Raw genomic sequence first — 26013 nt, forward strand, 5'->3', positions numbered from 1 at the left:
AAATGCACGCAGGCACATAAAGGCTTTGCATTCGATTTGGTGATCCAGGATTTATACTGTAAAATGGAATCTGCTCTTATAGTTAGTACTTTGTCATCAACTGTAACTAAGTGAGCTCGGAGTTAACAGTCCTGTCCTTATACCTCGTTCCTCTCCCCCCCACACACACCTCTAGGTGGCAGTATTGCCATATTCACTTCACCATGTAAACATCTCTATGCTCAAGCTTTCAACATCCACAGATATCTGAACACACTGTATACTTGGACAACTGCTGCACTTCCTTGATATGTACATAAAGTAATCTCCCTGTTTGTTTTTCCTCCTGCTTAAAATGCAGAATTTGCTTAAGCTATTGAAAAAGGGAATACATTAAACCCATGACTTAACATGTATATAAAAAACACATTAAAGGGATCTTTTTTCCTCTTTGGGTTCCTCCTGCATTCACCTATCTAGTCTAAAATCATTTTTTTAAATTACAAAAACCTTTTCAGTTGGTTCAAGAGGGTTCCTCAGTCATTGTACAAACCACAACAACACAAAGTTGATCACAGAAATGAAGACAATAAAGAGAGAATCTTTACAACCAGGAATTCATCTCATTGACGTATTTTGTTCAGGGTCTAGTTTGTGTGCACGGATGTTATATGGAGGTGTGTTGCTCTGGGTGGGTGGGATCTATGCGTGCGGAGCAGCATTCATTCCAACCCTGAGAATAAGCTGGAAAGAGAAGCCATAATAGCCTCATGATTTGTACAAGTGAGCAACACACAATTAGATTCATTATTTTATCGTAGGGATGAGGGAAATGCAATGCAGGCATTCCCCTGCTGTGACTTGGCACCCTTTGGAGACAGTGAATCATGTACACGTGTACACATTTCCCAGCACAAGACAACAGAAACACTTCAAACAGTCTCATAGATTCTTTAGTCAGCCAAGAACACAGTTTTCATTTATCAGTAACTAGCAAATGGTATTTAGGTATCTGGCCAACTCACCACTTCACACAGGTACAAGTTTCTCAACTGCAGACTCGTTTTCCATGCTGGCTTGAGGACACAGTGATTTCCTGCTTGAGTTGATACAAGTCCTTAAGATACTTGTTTTAATTCCCAAAAAAGGTGAATCTTCACGTTTAGAGGCCTTAGTACCACATAGCTGGCAGTAGAATAGACAAACAAGATGAGCTCAAACTAATAGTCACCTTTAATACTGTAGTTTGGGTATTTATACACACAAGGTACAAGACATCTCCTTGTGCCTATGCTTTTCCCTCCTTTCTTGGCTGCAGGACCATGGCTGCACCTGAACTCCCGAGCAGAGTGCTGGTCTGACGCTGCACTATGTCACAGTGCGCACTGATTGTCTTATCTGCCCATTTATCACAGTTGAATTGGAACCAGCCTTGCCTGAAACCTGCTTTCAGACTTTGCTCGGGTGACTTGGGATGCATGATGCTGCAATTGTTGAGCTTTTAGAAACGGGAGATCCATTGCAAATGAATTCAGGGTTATTTTAACTTACGCAAATACTCAGTGTGATTCATGACTGTGCCTCACTTCATTTCACTGCCTATTGAAATACAGTGCTGCTGCACATATTAGCATGTATATACAATGTCATCTATCTATCTATCTATCTATCTATAAAGACAGAGAAAGAGCTTATATATCTCATATATAAGCTATATAAATACTGTCTCAGAAAGCTAATACAACATTGGTTCTTAATGCTCTTCTTATCTGCTTCTCCTACTCTAAACACTTTAAATGGATTATTATTTGATCTTAAGAAAAATGCATCCGTGTGCTAGACCAGGCAGGCTCCACGAGGCTGTCCAAACAAGCTGTTTGCACACAAACCAGCACTGATGTCTTCTGTCAGCCCTCATTTTGGTAAACACTGATGTCTATGTGAGGAAACGGAGTGACAGGTGCATGATTGAGGTACTTAAAAGCAGACACTCTTAGTGACTGTCCTCCTCTCTCTCCATCTCCAGGGTTGCTGCGTTTTATATCCTGACATTATACTGTATGCATCAGCTCTCTTTCATCTCTGGACCATTTTTATTTATTTAGTTTTTGGCTCTTGTTTAATTGATGTGATGCCTCTTTTCCAAGCATGAGTGTTAATTGTAAAATGGCTTCAACTGATCACAATAATCATCAAGTTATTATTCACAGATGCAGCGTTTCCAGGGTCTTCATTAAAAAAGAACATCACTTGCGTGGATGCAAGACACACTTGTTTGATTCTGTCAGGTAGGAGCAGACTATGTATGGACTTTGCCACCTTTTCAAAGCTTCACAAACAGGTCTGCTTAAATGAGATCTGTAAAAGATAAACATTAAATATGCATCCAGATCTTCTGCTTGGGCGAGTGGACTGAATTTGTATGAATGGCTAATGTGTTGCTGTGACGGCGAGCAACTAGATTGATCACTCATTACGATATCTGCTCCATTGGCCATTAACACCCGCAAGGAGCCTAAACATGGGCCCCATCACACTAAGGTTAAATTGAGAGTGAGGAAGTGATGTGTGATTGTGTGTGTGTGTGCGTGTGTGTGTGCGTGTGGCTGGCTAAGAATAAAGGTTTTTGTGTGAGCCAAATATGGTCAGCTATAGGCTGGCAGCTGGAATGACAGCACAGGTGAGTGAGTTCAGGTGTACTGATATACATAAGGTACACAATACACCTGCAGTTTCTCACCATGGATACTGTCGTCTGTACTTATTACAGTCGCGACTGATAAAAGCATTACTATTTACCCAGATGGCTCTTTAATGGAGGAGAATAATAAGATAATGTTGGACATGGACTTAAAAATGTAGCCATCTACCCTCTCACGGCCTGTTCGCGTCTGATCCAAAAGTAAGAAAGAACAATACATGTATATTTAAGTGCGAGTCAAGAGGCTCTCCACGCCCACAGCTGCAGGGATGTTGTCAAAAGAACAAAATTTAATAAAACCTGTCCATGACACCTGCACACACACTTTCTTTCTTTCTGCGTCTCCTGGTGCTTTCTCTTTCTCTCTATCACACACACCTGCCTAAGTGAAGGATTTACTTGCATTACACACAGTACATTGAACATGCCAATCACCTAGCATTGCAGCTGTCTGTGTGTTGTCTGTGAGCTGTCTGCATTCCTTTAGAAATTAACTGTGCACCTAAAATACTCTCAGACATGCAGCTTTAAATGCTAAAGTGGGGACAAATGTCACGACAAGCTGTTCCATCAGTTACATGTCAGACTCACTGAGATGGTATTTAATTAACATGAGGGAATGACTAATGCTCAGAATTTTCAAAAAGATGTAAAATTTATACCTCAGTGATTCATCACAGAGTGCGCAAATGAATTAGAGCAGCTCGGCTGCTAGCTATTGTCATGCAACCTCACTGTAGTTTAAACTCAAGATTTATATCAAGATGTTCTAAAAACAAATTTAAAAAACAAAATAAGAAATAAATCGTGGTGACAGACAGCGGTTTCTGAACAACTGCTGTTAATCCACAGGTGGAGAATCTTTAAACATTAACATCAGTCCAGAAACTCACATTTGCCATATTTGAATAGCCCGATGCATTCAAATCATACATATTTAAGTGGAAGGCAATAATTTAGATAGGTCTCCCTTTTACAGCAAGAATATCGATATCATATTTGGGAAAAACAAATGTTTCCCAAATTTGCTATTTTGAAGCCCAAGTACTGAAAGACTATTTTTTCTCTCCTTCTCTCTCTGTGTGCAGGTGTGTGTGTGTGTGTGTGTGTGTGTGTGTGTGTGTGTGTGTGTGTGCATCTGTGTTCAAAGATGTTGAAGATGCTGGTGTTGACATAAAGTCTGTTTACTCCACTGTGCTTCCTCTGTAAAGATTCTGTCCACAGAGACCTCATATGGGGTGAGGGGACCCCTATTCATCTCCTCCCAAATGGGATAGCATCCTCCAAGGGAGAGGGGTGACACAGTCGCTGCCAAGGCGATGGGGAAGTCCTTCTGCTGATAATAGCAGTCGGCGGGGGGAACAACCTCTGCAGGCACCAGGCCAGACAACTGTCAATCAAAGTAACTCTCCTCTTTTTTCCACATTCGGTGGAAACAGCCCCTCCTCTCTACGTGCCTCTGTTTCGACCATCTTGGTCTCTCTCCTTCGCAGTAGGCCCACTGAAGGAAATTCTGGACTAAATCTCCAGCCTGGATATCATCACAGTGAACATAATGAGCATGATGTTCTGACAAGGAGTGTTTGGGGAAACCAAAGGAAAAACACCAATTACAGATGTGTAATTGTAAATAATCAGGCTTTTAAAGGGGTCAGCTAATTATGTATGAGAAAGTTACGCAAAAACTGAAAACAAACACTGGAATATACTCTGCAAAGATTTTTTTTAATCTCGTCCCTTAGTGCCGTAGATAACAAATAACAATCAACCATTGTGAATCTCTTTTTACCTAATTAGTAATTACCACGACGATAATTACATGACTGTGCTTGTTTGGCATGAAACAAATTGTTGTGAGAATAAAGTGCATTCCCCCTCTCAATTTAATTTGTATCTCTGAGTCTGTATCATCCAGATATTAATGCTTAAAAAATAAAACGAAGAAATGTGTGCGCATTATTCAAGCAGAAAGAAAACGAGTCAGCCCCCCCCAAAAAAACCCGCCAAAAACAACAACGCAGTCACATTGCCTTGCAGAAAGGGAAAAAGTCTTGTGTTTCATACAAGACTTAATCATAAAAATGTTTTAAGAATTAAATTATTCACTTGGAGGAAAATAGCAAATAGCAAAAAAAAAAAAGAAAGAAAAAAGAAGAAAGAAATCAACTGTATGATGAATAAACAGTTTTTGAAAACGCCTACCTGCAGACTGCAGGAGATTGTGGAAAACATATACATTACTATTTCCCTTTTCCCAGATTAACTACAATGTATTTCCTTCCTTGGGGAAGTTAAAGTTGTAGGTTTCAGAATATGTGAGCATCACAGAGTCTAGTTACAGGTTTTAATCCACTGCATGTGCAATAAGTGCACCAGAGCATTAAATGCCTATTGGTAGCTTCAACTCTTTATCTTATCTCCTAGTGCTACAGGATTTGTTTTCTCTCATCAGACAGCCCTTTTATGGCATCCTGAATGTGCATGTACACTATGGTTCCAGCTACAGCTTTACCTGTTATCATCCTGTCTTTGCCATTTTATGCTGCCTTAGTGCAAAAGATGTTGTTGTTGTCTTTTTTTTTTTAAAAATTTTGTGTACATTAAAAAAAGCGTAATCTAAGTGGTGATTAAACAACAATTTGAGTGAAAATGCATTTGGGTTTTAGTAACAAACCACTCAATTTGCAGTGGTGATTTGAATTAATTTTCCAAGACATCTTAAATCCAAAGATATCAAGTGAAGTGATACAGTATTTTCTTCTTTATTTAATTTCTTTTTATTTAGGCCAAAGTACAGAAGCTAAATGATTGCAGGGCCAGTAGCTCAATATAATTAGGCTCATTTGTGGAAATGTATCATTTCACAAATGTCCACTTCCCTCAGAGAACTCACTTCATACTGTGCAGCATGTTTCATCCAGCATTGCTTGAAGCCTGCAATTGGACATATGCTTCTTAAACCGTTTATTTTTCCCTACTGTATGGTTTAATTCTCTAAATGTCCTGGCAATTAGGCTGTGACTTTTGATATAGAAGCCGAAACTAGCTGTTTTCTTTGCAGAATATAACAGATTTATTCTCACTGATTGAAGACAGCTTGCTACAAATACCTTTAACTGCCTACTCTATAAAATCTTTAATAGAAACTTACTGACTCATGTCACATTCATTGGGCTTGTTGATAAAATCACAACTGTCACCATGGCCCTGTAAAAGTGGGAGAGGTAACGCCATGCTGTTGCTGCAAGCTGTCTAGTAATGAGACGTCACTCCATCAGGGGTGGTGTGTTATGACAACTACTAGAGGCATTTTAGTGGGTTTTTTTGTATGTGTGTGGTTGTGTACAACACATGTGTGCATATATTTGGACACTCATGACCCAAAGCCAACACTGAATAATGCAAATTTCTAGGATTTATTTTTTTTAAGGCCTGTAGTACATTTGCAGTGATGCGCATGAAAATTTTATTGCAAAGAAAGGGAATAGTTAGCACATTACCCTACATTTATTGACAAATGAAACAATCATCGGGAAGAAAAGTGTCACACAAAGAGAAAAAACTCTCACCAGACTCGCGTGAGTTGCCGTAACCCTGCTATGCATTAACCAGTCCCACTGATGTGACTAATCTGCTTCTTTTAAAGGCGAACGTTTTACGTTTTACATTTACAAGTCAGCGTGTGCGTGTGTGTGCGTCTTAACCAGCTGTACATACATAAGGTATTTGCGTGTTTAACAACGGTATGGTATAAAAAGAAACCCCCAGGTCTCATAAAATATATAACACAACCCATCTTGCAGATTTTCCAATTGGAAACATTGGTGCACACAAACTCCACGTGCTCTCACATGCTGCTGCACCATCATGTATTTAAGAACAAGTTTTATAAATTCGACCGTTTGAGTCTGTTGTTCCATTTTATGTCACATTCCTTAGTTGTGCGACATGAGATGGTTCATTTGATTTAAGTGTTACCTAAAAGACTCATTATTTATTGAAATATACACCCTGTTTTCTGTACAAGGTATCCCTTGGTTAAATGCATTTTAAAAATGTGTAATACCCCTTTAGGGATCAGGATTAATGCCTCAGATCAAGACGTGAGTTTTATTCCTCACTTTTGTAAATATGCCTATTACAGATAGCATTAGTACTGACCTTGACTTCCTCCCTAAGTCAATGATTGTGACTGTTTAATGTTTCTGCAAGAATTATTATCACAATAGTAATTTAAATCTTATCTTATACAATAGAAAATAATCACAATTATGGGAAAGTACATTAAATCACACAAAATCAGTTAACCTGTGTTCAAAGGAAAGGAAAGAGAGGATGTAGCATGTAATTCAGCACTCAAATGATATTGGCTAGCCTGTCCTCTCTCATCCTTTCTAGAAACATGTCTTATTCGCCACAGCTCATCGAAACAGCATTTTTACATTCAGCTTTTAGCCTTCAATAGCTTGTGCCCCTTCACATCACCCTCTTTTCAGCTTAGAGGCTCCAGAGATCTGTGGTCCGTTAGCTCTCTCACAGCGTTTCAGCTGACATCACCAAGAACTCATTTTACCAGTCTAGCAAAGTGCCTGGCATCGACAGAACGAACACAGCATTTTCTCATACACAATAGATTCCCCAAACTCACAGAACTGCCGTAATGACCAAGTCTCTCAACCCATGGTGATGGTTGATGTTTGGCTTGCACTGTTGCTGATATTGCCCCCTCCCCCTGCTCTCTCCTTTCAAGTCCACCCATTTGACAAAGTGAAAACAGCAACAAAAACACAAACAAAAACCTCCCCCAAGCTCAGGCACGCACAGCCAAACCTGACATTCTAATTAGTTTTAAAAGTAATTGCTCGAAATGATTAGTTGAGTTGGGCCACTTTCCCTTGTTACCTCTGAATTGGAAATATAATTGTTGCGGACAGTAATTGGCCAGCAATAGACTGTTGGTTATTGTAGTCTGTTGTGGACGGCTGCATCATTACCAAGGCTTGGATGCAGTTCAGCTTTTGAACTACAGTGACCAAAGAGGAACACAAACACACACGCACGCAATGCTCTGCTTCCCCATGCCAGCTCTCCATCACCACTCGGGCCCATGCCCCGCTCTAAGGATCTAAGTTCCTCTTTCTTTGTCCCCTCCCTTTGTTGCTCCTACCCTCATGTACCTTGGGGGCAAATGGACTACTTGTTGAGAGAAAGAAAGGCTGCAAGCTCCGAAGAGGAGAATCGTCAGCTCGTAGATGGAAAAGGGGTGAAGCAGCAGAGAGCCATCGCAGAGAAACGAGACAGGACTCGTGAGTTTGCTTCTTACTTTGAAGAATTATCAACACAGAAAGTTGCAAAGCTGCTCTGGTGAATGACATCCGAGCTTTTTATGTGACACCAACGTGACTACACGTGTCCCATCTGTGTGTGTGTTTGTGTGTTTCTTTGTGTATGCTCTCACTGTTATTGCCAGGATCAGCTTCTGTCTGTTTATGTTTGTTGTACAGAGTTTCCTTTGCTAAATTGTGTGGAAGCCAAACAGCTCCCATCAGTAAACCAGGCAGAAAGGGCTGCGTATCCCGCTACGGGATCCAGGACATGCCAGGGGGACCACATACACAGGCACATACACATACGCACAATGGGAGTACCTTATTCTCCCTGAATCACAAGCACACATCAACTCACTAATTAACTGACAGTTAGCGAGAAAGACAGACACACACTGTATATATGCGAATGTGGGTGTGTGTGTTTGAGTGCAAAAGGTATATACTGCATCAGATTTCTGTGCGTGTGTTACGATTATGTTAGGATATCACTGAGAAATCAAGATTATTTGGGTTGATAGACTTTCAGCAAAAACTGAGCAAATGTGCATCTTCCAATTATGCATTACTTCTCTCTCTTACACTCAAAGCGATATAGGTCATGGCTGTCAGACTAAGGATTCTGTCATCAGCCCTCACCCTTCCTCCTTTCTCCATCACTCCTAGCCTGAGGGTTGAGTTCCCATACCTCGTCCATTTGGACCCTCAGTAAGTGTACTGTATGTACAGTAGAGACCTCACACCCAATGCACATCTCACCCACCCGTTCCATTAGAGGAAAGAAGCACTCACTCTGTTCACTGCCTTTAGGAGGGGGAGTGGGAACTACGACCAAAGATAGGCTAATGTCCCATACCCTGTTTCAACACCAGCTATACAAGCATAACTTTTAGTATTTACAAGTTCTTATTTCTTTTTTGAAACCAAGCTAAAGTTGCATTTTGCCTTCTAAATAGTCTTTGTTGTTAGTTCTTTTTTAAACTCTTTGATTAGTGGACTGTGAGTATTGACAGCCTGCTGTGTGTGATCATCACAACAAACTGACAGTAGGGAGCTCGATAGCCATCCGACCCAGCCTCCAATACCATCTGTCTACTATGGATCTCTGGAGGTTGACGTCTGTTGGCTTGGGAGATGTACACACCACAAGCCTCAAGGGCTGGCAGAACAGAGTTGAAGGAAGTGTGTATGCCCCAATTGAAGCTGTTCAGTCATCTTCACACACAGAATAGGGACTGGTGGAGTATACCCACTCTTTTTCATGATCTCTTTCACTGTCTTTCTCCCTCCATCCCCCTCTCTCTCACAGAAAAGCAAAAGTGATCAAACGCTACTGTGATGTCTTAATTAAGAAGTACTAACAGGCTTGATTAAAAGAAGAGAATGAAAGGATCCATCAATGAAAGGAGTAATTCCCTTATCAGCTAACTGCAACACAAGTGGACGGGAGAGGAGGGAGCGTAAAGGGAAAGTGAAGAAAGAAAACAGGATGCATCAATAGAATGGGAAATATGCAAACAGAGAAGGAACTGAGGCATGACTGAATTCATACAGCAGCGTGACTGATATCACTTCAACTCCTCAACTTCAATAAAGCATCGACAAGCAAAAGTTCAGCGCAATTAAGACTGGACAGGTTGTCATAAGTGGCCTTCTGCTAGGGAGATATAGCTTGAGAATGAGCATATTTTCGTTTGCATGCAGCACTAACAGAGACATTTGGCTGTCAGGGTAATGCCGCTGCATCTGACCCAAGTTTATTTTTGGGTCACAATCTCCACCGTGGGTATGAAAACAAACAAACCAGGCCATTACCAGTGATGGGTGGTTCTCTTACTCTCTTTACCCACACCTCCCGCTCTCCTCTTTCACGTGTCTTTGCACTTTTAAAGGATTCAATTAACCTGAAATGAACTAAGGAATCAAGCAAAAAGATACTGCCTGTCTTCCCTTCACTGCCCTATATTCAGCTTTTCTCCACTCCAGTTCCCTTTTGTCCCATCTGCTCCTTCCAGCTATTTCTCATCTTCCTTTTTCTTAACGTGCAACAGTTTGAGGAAATACAGCAAGAGCGAGGGAGAACCCTGTGCTCAGTTAAAGAAAAAGAGAAATAAAGAAAAGCTTACAATGAAACTAAGAAATGTGTTGTTTCCCAGTGTAAGAATGTCATTTAACAGCATCAGATCTTTTCATGAAATCTCCATTGGCTAGAAGAAGAAAAGGCAAATTTAAGAACTTCGGATTTTAGTAAATACATGAAAGGAAAGATAAATACTACATGTTTGTAAAAGACACTTTATCAAGGTAATTTGCTGCTCTGAGAGCAATAGGAAGGCTGGATCATCAGTAATTTGAACACTAAACCAGCTCATAGCCATAAAAGCACAGGCCAGACACAGGAAATACCCTCAGTACCCCCAAAGAAAAAGTTGAAGGTGTTTTTCTGAAATGTTTAATCATAATGCAGTGTAAAAGGGAGATGACATAGCAGACTACCCCCCAAAATAAACAAGAATTGTAAAAAAGAGAGAGATGTGATTATCCCACTTTAAAACACAAAGCATTGGAATTAATGAAATGATTGTTATCATTATTTTCACCAAAGGATAAATCAGATGAGTGGTTATTGGAGGCAATGTGTCTACTTAAAGGAACTTGCTAATTGGCTTAACTTGGTGACTACATTTATATTTTATATACAGATTTTATATACAGGCTTTAAAACACAAAGCATGTGATTTATGCATGAAGTATTTTAGTTATGTTATGTATATCTACTCTCTTTAATTTCAGTTCAGTGTCTGCTGCTGTTTCTTGCTGATAATTGTTAGTTTTAGCTCTGCATCATTCAATTTGATTTAGATGTAGTATATACTACCAATTCAATGAGTTTCCACTAAAAACTATTTTTAAAAATGCAAAAAAAGAGGGAACTTCTTTCACACCTCAGAGGTTGTTTACAGGTCTTGCGACGTACCTCTTCAATGTGTGGATTCCAACTGATCTGTGATGTGCCATTTGTTTGATAATCAACTTTATATGTCTCCATGTCCTCTTACAGAGGCAGCAGACACACCTCCGCCCCACTGACAACCCACAGCCTGACTTTGCAGTGCTGCATACCTCAGCACAGCTGTCTGTTGTCCGTTTCTTCCGATCTCTATCTCTTCCTGCCTCACTCCCCGCTTTGTGCCCACTCAGCATGATAATGATATACACCTCTGCCCAGTCATCTCTTTGTAACTCTGGTACAACTCAAAGTATGACAGCAAAGGCAACATACTGTATATTGCGTATCTGTTTACCCTACCTCAAGGAAAATGCAGCTTAATGCAGTGTTTTTTACATTAATGGCAAAACATTCACTTCAGAGTGCCTCTATACTTGGGGAAATGTGTGACAAACGTACTTAATCCAGTAGACCTGAGGTGGAGTAAATCCGCTATCTTCATCTTTAACCTTGTTAACATTACTTAAATCATAAACAGCTTTTCATCCACGGGGCTTTAGCTACACCAGTGAACAGCCATAGCTCCCTCTATGGGGCAGTATCTTTAAAGGGACACACTAAGATTACTTGTGTCAGCATTCTAGCTTAGCGGTGGCATTGTGTTGACACACAACAGATGAATATAAAATCTTACAAGAAACAAAAAATGTGCTTGAAGCAAAGCTCTGCAAAAGTATTTTTTATATACACAAATATAGTACACACACACACGCACGCACACGCTCACACAATCTTGAGTGTCCCTCCCAGCAGGCACAATCACACTCAGGCAGATAATTCAGTGTCACAGAGAGCCTTGTCTCTGACCCTCTGGCCCCCTCCAGACAGAGGAAGCAGCTGGACAGGGACCCACGGCTGCCTAGAACTCACTTCCCTTGGGGAGCTTAAAGAAGAAGAGTCCCTCTCTGCCTCAGAGAATGACCAGCTGAGCATCCAGGGCTCAGTATGCCACTGTACGGCTATGTCCCTGTGTCCAGAAAGGCCTAAGCAGGATGAGAAAGTCTTCAAAATCTGCAGCAGCACAATGCTTTAAGTGAGTTAACACCCTGATGAAAAATATATCACAACTAGCTTGGTTTTGCAATTAGATCCATTCTATTCTGTGAATATTCTCTGCCCACAGCTCATAGGATTGGATTTTTTCTTTGTGATAGTGTTTGAATATTTACCTGCTGTTCAGAGGTGCAAACCACATTACTTACAAAAGATTTATTTTACAAAACAAGGACATATAGCTAATGATGTACCCATTTTGCACCCATGATTAGCAATGACTACACCCAATTTTGGGTCTTTCTAAGACACATCCATGCAGTTCTGTAAAACCTAGAACCTATACAGTATATGACAAAGGAATGAAGTTTTTCCAAGTAGAAATCTGCAGTAGTAGCTATAACCAGTACATGTAAACATACTGAGTGTGAGACTCGATATTTTTACATGCACGCATGAACACATGCGCACACACACAGAGCCCCTTACTAAGTGCGTATTAATATTGTATGGTTAAATGGGAAGTGCTAAGATTTTTTCAATTGCCTTGGCAGCCTGATGAAATATTAAACATTCAGAGAGTTTTTGTTGTAGCGTAATACCAAGGAAGGGTAAACATGAAATAAATAACGGATTTTAAAGGAAATGTGACACATAATGCTGAAATACTTCCTTTTAGTTCAGACAGATATCACTTTTTCAAGATTTACAAATAGCCAACAAAAAAATTAAATGTACAGTTTTGGTGCATTTCAGCATCACTTAAATAAAGCAACTGAACTCACTCAATCGTAACTTCTGATTCCTGAATAGTGTTTGCGCTGTTTGGTATGATTAGGCTTTTAATACATTGACATAGCTGCTATTACTAAGTCGGCTTTAAATCTTATGCATATTTGCCCCTGCCAGCTCTGCCATTAGCAGTTCCACAGAGATGCAGCGTCTCTCACTGCTGCATCTTAATCAAATCTTGAATCTTGATCTTAATCAAATGGGCACGATTAACTTTTTAAAAGAATTAACACTTTTATTCAAAAATGAAAAAGTCAAGAACAAGTACAAATATAAACAAAGCAGACAAGTCAATCTGAGTCCGAGTCGCTCTGAGTTTTAATGATCCGTTCTGTTGGACTTTCACTCAGGGTCCCAAAACTATGTGGTGGCCAGAGCTGTACGGGACAAAGGGCGACAAAGAAAGAATGGATTAAAAGAGAGAGAAGACTGGCATAAGTACAGAATAAAGGTGCTTCTAACCATATTGCACACTTTATCACACGGTGTGACACATTTGCTAATATGAATTTTAATGACACCATTGACATCATAGCAAATCCTGTGATTTCATCAGCTGTCATAGTAGGGCCTCCAGTGGAGTGCTGCTGTCCAATCAGATGGACAGAAGGTTGGCTGACCCGTTTACAGGGTCGTGGTTGATATGACATCCAGTGACACGACAACATAGCAGAATGGAAAGCTAAACAATATGTTGGCTAGGCTTTGGTCAATCAGACGCAGTTGCTTTGAACTTTTAACTGACTCATTGCATTAAATTGTGTTTAAAACAGACATTGTTTGATAATAACAATAATTTAAAATAATAATAAAAGACTAGAAACACACACACACACACACACACACACATATAGGTTGGCCATGAGCTCAGTCCCTAAAACTCTTATAGGAAGAAACTCCACAAATACCCCACACATTTGTTATGCTTTTTTAAATATACATATATGACAATGTAGAGTAGACCTCCCCCATTACCTTTAAGCAAACACGCCCTCGGATGAGGGCATAGGGAATTGGGCCATAGTTCCTTGAGTCAGTAGAATTCCTAAGGTTATCCCCTTCTAGCCACACATGGCCTTTTGGAACCTGGAAACATTGGCACACATTGGAAGAAGGCAAAAACAAAAGTTCATAATGTAAACAACTCTAGTCCACAAAAACGGAATGAGATAGAAGTCTTAGAGTCTTAAATTGCACCATTACTCAACTTTAAGAGACAAGTGATTTGATCTCATTTAGCGAGAACCCCTCCCCATATTCCAGACAACCCTCCCTCCTTAGCCTATCTTAACGTTAACCTGCTTGTCCCTCTTTAACCTTGCACCGTCTTAGGAGAGGGGTCATGGGTAACGGACAGGGTCAGCGAGAAGGGATTTAGAAGAACTTCAAACAGGGTCATTAGGCTGTTGGCTGAGATCTGAGCCCCTTTTACCCAAGGAGGGCAAAGCCAGAGAGAGGCCTGAGATAGCTGGGCAGCAAAAAGAAAGGGAGCAAGAGAGGAAGAGAGAGAATGAGGGAGAGCTAAGCTGCGGCTAGCAGCAGTGTCCAAGGGTCTCCACCGCAGTCCGACCTGCCAGTGGGGCGGTCATCCGAGCGCTCTCTAATTCACAGTGACACCAATTATGATTAATCTCATCACTTTAGGAGAGTGGGCTTGTCAAGTCCCTAATTAAGTGCGCTGTCCCCCCTATATGTGCAGACAGGATCAACAACACATTATATTGTCATAATGGGCATCACAATCCGCGAGTCTATTTTTGTGTTGCCTAACTTTTTAACGGTAAAAGTCCTCTGGAGGAAGAGAATAACGTGAATAAAGACAGAATATTATCCGCACTGAGGTGACGTCACATCTTTCCCTCTGTATTCCTTATCAGTCGGCTCTCTGATTAGAGTCTTGAGTACTACTGTGGGATGCTGCATTTCATTTCATATTTGATAATTGAGACAGATGATGTGACATAATCACAAGCCAGTGACACGTTGACCTAACACGAGGTAAACAACTCACTGAATAACGACGACACAAATGAATATCATTAAAGGAGTCATCTGAGAACCATATGTCAGCATGCTGGATTCTCACCATTACACCTCATTAACATGGTAACATATGCTGGCTCCCAAGCACAGGAAAAAGAAACACAACCGTTTGTCATCTGCCAAACCAGAACCCCCCGTTTCTCCACATTCTCATCTTTTTAAAAAATATTATCTCTACTGTGCTTATCTTAAAGGTTACTTAGTCAGTACCTCTTAAGAATTTGTGCGTAGTGTAAAAATCATTGAAAAGCAAAAACTCCTGATGGCATAATTTCTATTTAAAGGCCCAATCAAAAACACTGATTCAGACCAGCAACGTCTGACTGACAACAGCACTTTGTTTCAGTGTTTATGAATCAAACCAAAACCTGAGTAAAGTCTGACTTTAAAGATCCACTAGGCAGTATTTCACCAAGTGAAAAAGTGAAGAGGTCTGAAACTTGAACCTGCTGCACTGCGACCAGCATGAGGATGAACGCTTATTCATATCACTTTGTAGGTGTGTGAATAATCCAAAGGAAAAAAACAAAAAAAAATTAGCAGGTCAAGAGAAAATCTCTCAATTAAAATGAAATGGATGCAAGATAGTCACAAACCAAACGATGCACATTTCAAAGAGTGTTTTTCAAAGAAAACTGCAGTTTCAGGCACAGGTAAAGAGAAGACTATGAGGAACGCTCGATTTCTTTTTGGGTACACATCAAGGTTGTAATTAAGATGTTTCTCTGTCCACAGGGTGTTGACATAAACCAGTAATTTGTCATTTTACCACATAATAGCACCAACATGTTTGATTTTGACAGAGGAGCTGTTATCAACAAATGTCATTTCTAACCACATGTATTTCCAAAAATCCTGTTAGGCTCAAAACCAGAGCTGTTGCAGTTAGAGGCGGAGTCACTTTGATCAGCTCCGCCTGCGACTCTGGTGTGATGGATGGCAATGACTGCACCCATCCTGTGGTTGCAGGTTGGGTTGACGCCAGGCATTGTGTAGCTGTCAGAGACATGTCGAGAAGAGCTGAAACAGGAGCTGTATTCACTGTGGAGGTGTGTTGTTTAACAGCCACACCATTAAAGTGCTCATTATGTTAACATGATTGGGGTGGGGAATTATGTTAAAGCTTAATACAGGAATACTGAGTTCATCTTTCATCATATTGCTCTGTCTATCTTTACTGCAAAGAACAGAAAGCATAGCGTCATTTCATCGCTCTTATTTCTTGTCTCTCCATCTCTGGTATAATATTAGGGATCAAGTGTCATTGTTTTGACACAATAGCTCTGACACAGAAATCATTCCTAAAAGGTGACAGGGCAATTAGTGTGCTGTTGGATAGCTGAGGGTGGAGAGGGCCTGCCTGTCTGTCAGAACAGAAAATGAGGTGTTGACAGGGTGTAACACTCCCTTCCAAAATTCATCTTTACAGGTCCACCCATAATGCCTCACACTATTGTAATAATCACACAAACAGATCTATCCATCTGCTGGTGGGTAAAAAGCACCAAACACACATACATGTGCAAACTGTAATTAATTATAATGACTTTGACTTAATCTAACAAAGATGGTACAAAGAGACACTGCCCTTTTAAATAAATGCTCTACTTAAAAATGAACAAAACAAAACAAAAAGCAAAACAAACAATGAAACTAACTGGTAACTGTGGTGTTGCACCTGCTTACACAAAGAGATATCCTGGTTTCTGAAACCTCAATATACACATTATATCTGTTACCGATCGTCAATGATGATGATAATTGGATCACTAGTTGGCAAGTTGTGATTCAGATGTTCTTAGTAACCTGATATATAATCCATCCAACTGAGATACTAAACCTCTGAATGGACTTAAATTAGTGAATTAAGGTGAAAGGACATGTAAAGTGAGTCTAAGTCATATAATAATAGTTCTCCACCTAGTGGCAGATTTTTCAAAAAGAGACTCAAAACTAAGATATGTGTTGCTACATTCTGGTAACACAAATCACAACAGAGTGACACCATCTCTTTTAAGTTCAAAGTTCAATCTTCTGTGTATATACACATATACATACATACATTATATATATATATATATATATATATATATACATACACATATACATACACACACATATATATATATATATATATATATATATATATATATATATATATATATATATATATATATATATATATATATATATATATATACACACACACACACACACACACACAGAAGATTATATACATATGTATATATGTATATAATATGAAAATGCTGTTTGTAAAAGAGAAAATATATACATTTCCTTTTTCATCCAGTGAATGCCGCTTACAGGCCTTGTGTCTTAAGTCTTTTAAATACACAACAGATTTAAAAACCATGCAAGATAAAAATCTTCGGTTCACACATACACACATGCACACAGACCGACACACACACAGCCTCCCGCCCATCAGTCTGTCCATTCGGCTGGCACTAACTCTAACAGGCTTCAGAGAGATTGCAGGCCTGAGCTGTGGGTGTTGGGGAGAGTAGTAATAGAAAAGCAATGACAGTGGTTTCAGCAGCAGAACCCCTGTTCACTCTCTGGTTTTATCACTGTTCTGAGGAAATATAGGTGTTGTCAAAACTGATATTTTGACCAATGACACAAAATGGATGTGTGCGGTCTAAAATGTAAACAACAGGATGATAGCCTATAGACTGTGGTACACACAAAGAATAAGCGAGGGACAGTTTTGCATTATGCATAGAGATTCTGCTTGTCATTTTTAGGGTGAAACAAACTATCAAGTGTTTTGCTGTAAACACCTTCTTCAATCACTTTCTATTTGCACTGTATCTTTTTAACCTTTTTTTCCTTTCAAAGACAGTCACTGAGTTGTGGTTGTTTGAAGTAAAACTGCAAAGCCGCCACCAGAAACCTTACTTGGTAAATCAGGTAATCGCAATATGTATAAGAAAAGCAGCTAAGAAGCATGACATCTTCAGAAAATGCGGGCGTAATGATGATGATCGTGATGAAAAGATACTTACATATGTGTGGGTCTTGAACAAATCTGATGGGGAACTTGTGCAGACCTTGTCACCCTCCAATCCAATTACCCTTTTACAAATGTTCATATTTGGGTCAAATGGACTTTTTGCAATGACTATATCACCCCTGAAAGGAAACCATAAAACACGATTATTTAATAAGAAAATGCAAAAAATCCCATATGATCTAAGACACCATTTGAAATGACTAGTAGGATATTAGTATTGTTGTGCTTTCTTTTATTTTTAGGGGGGAAAAAGCAGAGAAATGGTCACAAATCAAGCAGTGAATCACAAATGCACACTGAAATGTTAAAATGTGTGCTATAAATATTCTAAAATGCTTGCTGTCATCTTTTTTCCCCCGACTGCATAAACTAAGTGCAACCTACTTTTGTATTTTGCAAAGATGCCGACTCATCCGTTCAGAGAAGACAATATCCTCGTTGACAATGGTGGGCTCCATGGATGGACCAGAACACTGAATAAAAGCCAAAAAAAATTCTTTCTTAATTATTTCTTGTAAAAATAAAAAAAAAGTCATTAAATCTGTAATCTTTTAATACGAACCACAACTAACTCTCCAATGTATTCAAAAGCACAGTGTGCAATGCAGCCATACTGGATTGTGTAGCCCACAAAACCAAAGGTCTTCCCCAGCACACGGCGGAACATCTCAACCTACAGAAGAAAGCAGCCATGGATTATAATGCACTGTCATCGAAGTACATGCTTGATCCATTTATGGTAGGCTTATGTTCTTTATGGGATTTCTAAAAACAAAAGCTGTTTTAGGGTTAATGCTTGAAGGTGTGGACAAGGTTGTCACAGTTGGCCTACTGCTAAGATGGCACATTCTATGGTGTTTCATTCACAGAGGCTGAGCGGCCAGTTCACACCAGAAAACTGCCCTGAACTTTGATCCTGCGTAGGATGGACCAATCAACACCTTGTGCTCAGGTGATGGACAAACACAGAAGCTGTGACACATCCAGCCAAGCAGCTCTGCACTGTCGGCAGCTAGTCCCTGACACTGTGCTGCCTCCATCACCACCACAGTCATTAGAGTAGTTATCAACTTCTGTCAGCACCATAGAAACAAAAAGACACCAAAAGCACCCAAACAACTGCCCTGCAAACACTGCCACATGAACACACACAATGAGCACCCATGTGTCTTCTAAGCAAACATCCCAGGCACACTTAGGTTATTGACTTTTACTCAAGCTGCAACCTGTGGGGTGGTTGGAGAAAAGAGAGGCAGTATTTACACACTGTTGTACAAAGTGCATATGCGAGCCCACACACACACACACACACACACACACACGCACACATACTCCTGCGTAAACACAAATGCAAACTGAAGAACAATAGATACAGCTTGGTTTTGATGTTAGCCTGCACCTCAAACATTTTCTTTTAGCTCACGCTGCTGTCCTGCCAGTCCACCACAGGGTAAAGAAATCTTCATCTCCATCTCTTCTTTTCCTCCTGTCTCTTTCCCTCTTTCTCTCTCCATGTCTTCTCTCCCTCCCAGGGTATTATTAACCAAAGCAAGCAGAGCGGAAACCAAAGCCCCAAATCCTCAGAGCTCTGGGAATGACTTCCCAAAGATGGACAAGGATTAGACCCCCGATTTCTCCTTTGCCCCCACCACCTCCACTCCCTTTCTCCCCAGGTTCTCAACAGACCGGGTGTCAGGTGGCTCTCCCAGCCCTGCCAAAGGTGTTACCCCTAATCCCATTACCCTCCTCCACTCCTCTCCACTCTCCACTCTCACAGACACACACAATGCTCTCTCATTCATTCTAACTATACATCACCTATTATACCCTCTATTCTTTTATCCCTAGCATGGTTTGTCTCTGGTCTATTCACCAACCTTTCTGATCCAAAAAAAGAGCAACTCCATCCTTTCACCTCCCTCTGTGCTGCTACTCTGTTTCTTTCCCCGATCACCACTGGCAACCCTCTGCTTTTCACTACTACTTCAAATGACAAAGCTTGAGCAGGTGAAGGGAGACATATACGGTCAGGACAGGGCCCAGATGAAGTGCCCTCTTCCACTTGCAGCTTGCTCCGGTCTTGTTCTGTTCCACAGGAACTATAAACTCAGTCCTCCCCCAGCTGGTACAATAACACCTCTGGCCCCATAATTCCTCTGTTGGGATGCAAATGGTCTAAAGGTTAATGTGAACCTCAGGTCTGCACGAAAGCAACATGTTCATCTATATTCGTCTAGCTCTCAGCTTACTCCACCAGCATCTCTGCCATTCTGTTACTGTATTGCAGTCTCAGACATGATCTCACATGTGCTCTTCCCTCTGCTAGACCAGGGATCAGGAATCTTTGTTAGCACTTATTCTCAAAGCACAGTGGACAGCCTCCCGTACAGCTGCCCTCATATCTCTGTTTCATCACCCCCCTCCATTCCAGCATGCATTCATCATAGGTAGGGATTAAGGGACTTTGCATAACAAGATCACACGGCCAGTGACTGATATCAAGAGAGTCCATATGCAGCCGGCTGGTTTTCTGAGGCACCCTCTGTCATTGATAGTGTGTGTCTGTGCGTGTGCATGTGGTGTGTTGGTGTGTCAATGTGCACAGACAATAGCATTACCTATGTGTTTCATGGCAAGTGTATATGTTAGCTGCAGAGACTCCACTGGGATTCAGAACAAGGTGGACATCCACAGAGACCTCTGATGTGATCTCTATTAGCTCTAAATCCCCTGGGCAAAGAGTCAGATAACCCACACTATCTCGGTCTTCTAATAACCAGTGCATGTTTATTAGGGGGATATCAACATTAAATGAATGCTGTATTACAGCTGTAAATTCACAAAAAGTCTCACTGTTAATCCAGGATTACATGCCAAACATGTTCATGGGAAAAAAAAAAAAGCTAGTGTGGCGCTCGCTGCAGAACCATCTGTGGCCATTGGCCTCCCGTTGTCACAGAACAGTGCTACAGTGACGAGAAAGGGTGAGCCCAAATGAGTAGCTTTTGATGGAAACATTTCATTGTGTGTTTAACTCTGTGATCTTACTCCTGAAGAAGCCCTGCTCATTCAGAGCAGAAATCATAAGTAGATGAATTAGGAGGGGGTGAATTCTGCTATACCAAATATGAGCATAAAGTGCTGCAGAAGTGGAAAAGCCTATCAGGACATTTAAACCTCTGTCAAAAACATTATTAGTCCAAAATTTGAGAACGCATACATAAAAAAAGGGTTCCTGAATATTGCAATGACAACAAGGAGAAAGAAATAAAAGCCAATCAAAAAAAAGTGTTTCCAATGTTTTCTCTTTAATTTCAGCAAAAGTAATGCTGCTTCAGTACTATCAGCTTACTAATGGATCGACATGAGATGTTTCTTAAAGGTTGTAATTAAGAAACTGAACTACATTATGTATTCACTTGGAAAAAAAACATAGGGGGAAAACGCCTCAAAAATGAAGATAATCAGTGAAATGATTCCACTGCAGATTTGTTTCAATTAGAGTCTGCCAATATATGAACAGTAAACAAACAAACAAACAAACAAAAAAAAAAAAAACAAGAGAAAAACAGCCAAAAGCCAATAAAAGCTTATCACAACTAACACCTAATTAAACTCATATTATTGAAGCCATAAGGAAATATTCAAAAAGGAATTACGGCTACTAGTCTCAAGAGATTTGACCCTGCCATGGCTGAATAGTGTTAATTGATATACATGGCCAGTCTATTAGAGCCACAAAGGGAATTTCAATCCAAACAGCACACAAGGGCCTTGCGGTGGACTTCTTACACAACTAAATTAGGAAAACATGGGCTGAGAGAGAACTGGGCAACAGGGGGGCTAAGAGGCTTACGAGCCCCTTGTCAGATATTCTTCTTCTCCCTAAGGATCCCAGATGGAAGGGAGTCTGGAGAAGCAGGCAGAGCAGAGACGGGATGAATCCTACCTCTGATGTCTTCCTCTGGGCAGCAGAAGGCAGGGGAGGGTGGGGCATAAGTCCTGTTGCGCAGAGCTTGACTTGATCTTAATGTGAGCTATAAAAAGGAGGAGGCTTGGCAACACAGGGGGTCTGTTTCAACTATCAGTGCAATCACAGATAATCCTGCTGATTTAAACACAGACACCTGGCTTGATGGGGAGTGACAGATGTAAAAGTCCCAGTCACTGAGTACCATGTCTGGTCCCCATCTCTCCTAGGTCTGCCTTCTATCAGAAGCTTAATTGAAGGGACTGATCTCCATATTGCTCTTTTCATTGTTGCTAACGGCAACACAGCCGTGACACAGCTGAGCAAGGTTACTATTTGGGGCCGAGGATTTAAACCTGCAATCAATGGGTCAACCAGAGCAAATAATAGCAAAGTGATATGAATACAACTGCTATGAATTGAAAGGAAGTGTAGGTTGACAGAGTCCCTGGCCAATAATATTGAATGGGGAAAAAAAAAATCAGTCACTAAGCCTTATTGTGCAGAGCACAAGTGATTGTGTTGTGCTGGCCTTGTGCTGACAGATTTTATCTGGTGTTGTATCACATTCACAAAGCCATTTGGGTTATGCACTGCTCAGCTAATGAAATGGCCTTTTATATTTTAACACTAACTGCTGACAGGAACCTCAACCGTAAAGCAAACCTGCAATTTTTAAAAATGCGATTTCCTTTGACTCAAGTTTCCATACTTTCTCCGTCCCTTTTGTATAGGTCAGCTAAATATGACTCAGTGTATTTTAAAACTACATCTGTAGAAAAAAATCCCAGGAAACCAAAATAAAGCTATTCAAAATAAGGGATGGTGAATACATGGAAAAAGGCAAATCCTTAGACAAAATTAGTTGTGCACAAGACCTGTCCTATGCTGATTGCACTTGTTCCTTTAGAATAATGCTTTTCTTTCAGTGTTAACAAAACAAATATCTGCATGTTGATGATAATCTTGCATCCTCCCAACACACAAACGGAGCCGCTTCTCGCAGTTCAATGCTGATGGCAGAATTAGACTAAAGAAATCCAAACAGTCAAACCAGGAAAGGTCTGACATGTTATGACTGCTGCCATTATATTGCTCAATCAGATACAGATTAAAATGACAAAAACACCACAGAAAAACACTAGATCACACTTTGAAAGGGGGGAAATTTGTGCTATTTTTTCTGCAGTTAGACTGCTTTGTGTACACTATCATACACTGAAGAGTGCAACAGAGCCAAAGGCTTAAACTGAGATTTAAGAGAATTAAAAAGGAGATGAAAGGAAATGTACAGAGAATGCAGGGAAAGAGACGCATTCATACATCCCGCAAGTTGCACTGCTGAAGCAGGTCCTCCTCCTTTTGAGACCCAGGCCAGTCAGCGCATCTTATTTGCCTCATATAGGCTTACCACAATGCCCAGCGTTGTCAGTCATGATATATTCCCTTGGTCCCCTGTCAGCACACATAAATCTCACAGTGCTGTCAAAACAGCAGGACTGTCTGCTGAGAGCATTTGTAAAGTGAGCAGTTGGGCAATTGTTTCCTCTGGAGCATCACAGCATCCTGCGATCTTATGCTGCCTCTGGCCTCTCTCTGCCACACAAACCTTTTTGCAGATGTCTTAAGGATCACACCCTTCACTCACCAGTCAACTTTTCCTAACACTAGCTTTTCCTAACAAAACAGTAGGAGTTCTTCACAAAATAGTTTTTGTCATGAACTGGCCAAATTCACATTTTGAATTCTCTGGAAAAGCACAAATGCTCCTGATATTATTCAATCCCATTCAAATTTCCCATGGCAGTGTGACAGCGAACTAGCATGCAGAATATGAGTACCTTGAAATCAAAGGAACTTACTGCAATTTATCAGCTTTTTATGTTATTATATATGTATCTGCCAAAAACCCATGTGCATTACACTCTACATAAAAGTGTAAATCTACCCTAAAAACTGACTTCTGATCACACTAAAGCAGTCAAACTATACTTAATTATTGTAAATTAATCCTACTGGCAACAGAGATGCAAACAGCTACTTGAGCATGTTGAATAAAATTAAAAAATAAACTAATTAGGTGCAAGGGTTTTTGGAAGAATAACAGTAATAATATAATTTTTGATAATGCCTTCAATTCCACATAAAGGCTAACACAAATGTCTCCTATTCCATTATTTACCTTCACCTTCAACGGCCACAGTCATAAATACATTTGACATGAGAAACAGATTACAGGTTGGGACAGGGGCATGTGTACTATTATGCTATATCACATTTATCTCAGTTACTGGATATTGTTTTAGGGTTGGGAAACTAAGAAAAACATTTTTCATGCTATTGCTTGATGTAGTTTTTTACTTGCTTCCTGGGGCCTCTTCTTTAATCTGCAAATATTTTCCAGTTGTTGTCTGGTCTTGATTGCACAAAGGCCAGTTTAACACTGGGTCTGTGGAGCTATACTTTTATAATCTATGATTTGATACTACTTGCTGAAAAAAAGCAAGGCCTCCCTTGAAAAGGTTGTTGTCTATGGGGTGGCTGCAGCTCAGGTGGCAGAGCGCTTACTAACCAGGTTTGTGGTTTGATCCCAGTCTGCTCCAGTCTGCATGCCAAATATCCTTGGGCGAGATACTAACACCAAGTTGCTCTCTGAAGCACTTGTTGTTGATTGATTTGTTGCTAGTTGTCCTTTTGCTTTTTAACACACAACCTTTTATTCTTTTAAAGTCCCTGTGTTAATTTCTGGCATAAAATTAAAACATTAATTGGGCTTGAATACTTTGAAAATCCTTACATCAAGATGGCCATCCTTTAATGCAAAACAGAATAGAAAAACAACAAATCACTACTACAAATATTGTGATGTACTTTTTTACAGCGCAATAGAGAACTGTGCAAGTCTTAAGTCCCATAATTTAATGGGAAAATGGTAAATAGGTACAGTTTGAGCAAACATGCTCAAACATACAATATATAGATATATATAATACAATATATAAGCCCCCCCCCCCAAAAAAAAAGCGTTTGAAAGTCAACATTTGGTATGACCACCTGTATTCTTCAACACAGACTGAATTATCTTAGACAAGCTTTCTTTCATTAGTCTCCAGGAATAGTTTTACATCTTCTTAAAAGTTCTTTTTTTGGATGTTGGCTGCCTTTTGTATCATTCTCTGACAAGATGACCCCACACTAATTCAGTAATGTTGAGGTCCAGGCTCTGGGCTGGCCAGTCAATGGCTGATATTGCGCGTTTTCTGTGTTCATAATTCCATCAATCTTGAAAAGATCCCCTACAGCACTGGCTGCATGCAGCTTCAAACCACAACAGAGCCTCCGCCGTATATTTTAAAGATACCTGTATATGTTCACCGGTGTACCCTTCTCTTGACCTCTATACATAATGATAATTTGAACTAAAAATTAAAAATTTGGATTCATCATTTGACAATACCTAATGCCACTGATTTTCAGTCCAGTCTTTGTGTAATTTAGCATACCTCCGCTTTTTATCCGTTTCCCTTCATTAGGAATATCTTCTTGACAGCCACCCTTCCAGTGAGATTATTTTTAAGTAATTTTTTTTAACCATTGCTTATGGACATGACTTTCAGATACAATAAATCTCCTGTAGATGTTGAGGAGTGGCTTAATACCGCGACACATTATCGTACATTATCACGAAATATTCATATTATTTAGAATTTCAACGTAATGCATTATCGTTTAGTAATTTGTGTATTAAATTACAAAACGATTTAAATAGTCTCTTTTACAAATATTTTAACACTGTATAGTATAAAGGTAAAACAATTCAGTTTAAGCTGCTTAACATACAAGTATTGTCATTCATTAACGTATTTATAAAACACAATGTTCAGATTTTGTGTAATGAGGGAACGAGGTCATAATCAGGAGACTCGATATACTTTTAGGGACTGAGCGACTTCTGAATAACTCCTGTTATAATAACAACAACAGATAAGCTTAGGTTTTTGTAGAAAAATATAAAAACAAGACATTTAAACTATATAATGAGTGGAGTTGTACTCACTTTCTAGCGTGTGACTAAAAGCTCTCACCGGGCACTTACAATAACAGTTGAACTTCCCTTTTACGACTTCCAGGAGCGGCACTGTAACAACAGCGGAAGTCATT

The 26013-nt window shown here is 40.0% G+C and overlaps 1 protein-coding gene across 1 annotated transcript; it reads right to left on the minus strand.

Annotated features, from left to right (window-relative positions):
* Positions 1 to 426: 426 nt before the first annotated feature.
* On the minus strand, positions 427 to 26009 carry immp1l (inner mitochondrial membrane peptidase subunit 1). The gene is made up of 6 exons (XM_040011179.1): positions 25910 to 26009; positions 18445 to 18555; positions 18267 to 18355; positions 17875 to 18001; positions 13778 to 13888; positions 427 to 13179 (listed from the first exon to the last, which is right to left on the minus strand). The coding sequence occupies exons 2-6, from the start codon at positions 18547 to 18549 to the stop codon at positions 13093 to 13095; spliced, it is 519 nt and encodes a 172-aa protein (XP_039867113.1). The 5' UTR covers positions 18550 to 18555; positions 25910 to 26009; the 3' UTR covers positions 427 to 13092.
* Positions 26010 to 26013: the final 4 nt, after the last annotated feature.

Source organism: Simochromis diagramma, unplaced genomic scaffold (assembly GCF_900408965.1).
Source record: "Simochromis diagramma unplaced genomic scaffold, fSimDia1.1 OVJJ01000603.1, whole genome shotgun sequence".
In the NCBI taxonomy this organism is placed as follows: Eukaryota; Metazoa; Chordata; class Actinopteri; order Cichliformes; family Cichlidae; genus Simochromis; species Simochromis diagramma.

Excerpts from the sequence above, each read along its gene's own strand:
- immp1l (XM_040011179.1), bottom strand. The coding sequence starts at position 18,549 with ATGTTCCGCCGTGTGCTGGGGAAGACCTTTGGTTTTGTGGGCTACACA. Across the intron at positions 18,002-18,266 it reads CATCTTTGCAAAATACAAAA|GGGTGATATAGTCATTGCAA; the intron begins GTAGGTTGCACT and ends GTTTCCTTTCAG. Across the intron at positions 13,889-17,874 it reads TGTTCAAGACCCACACATAT|GTTCCAAAAGGCCATGTGTG; the intron begins GTAAGTATCTTT and ends CAATGTTTCCAG.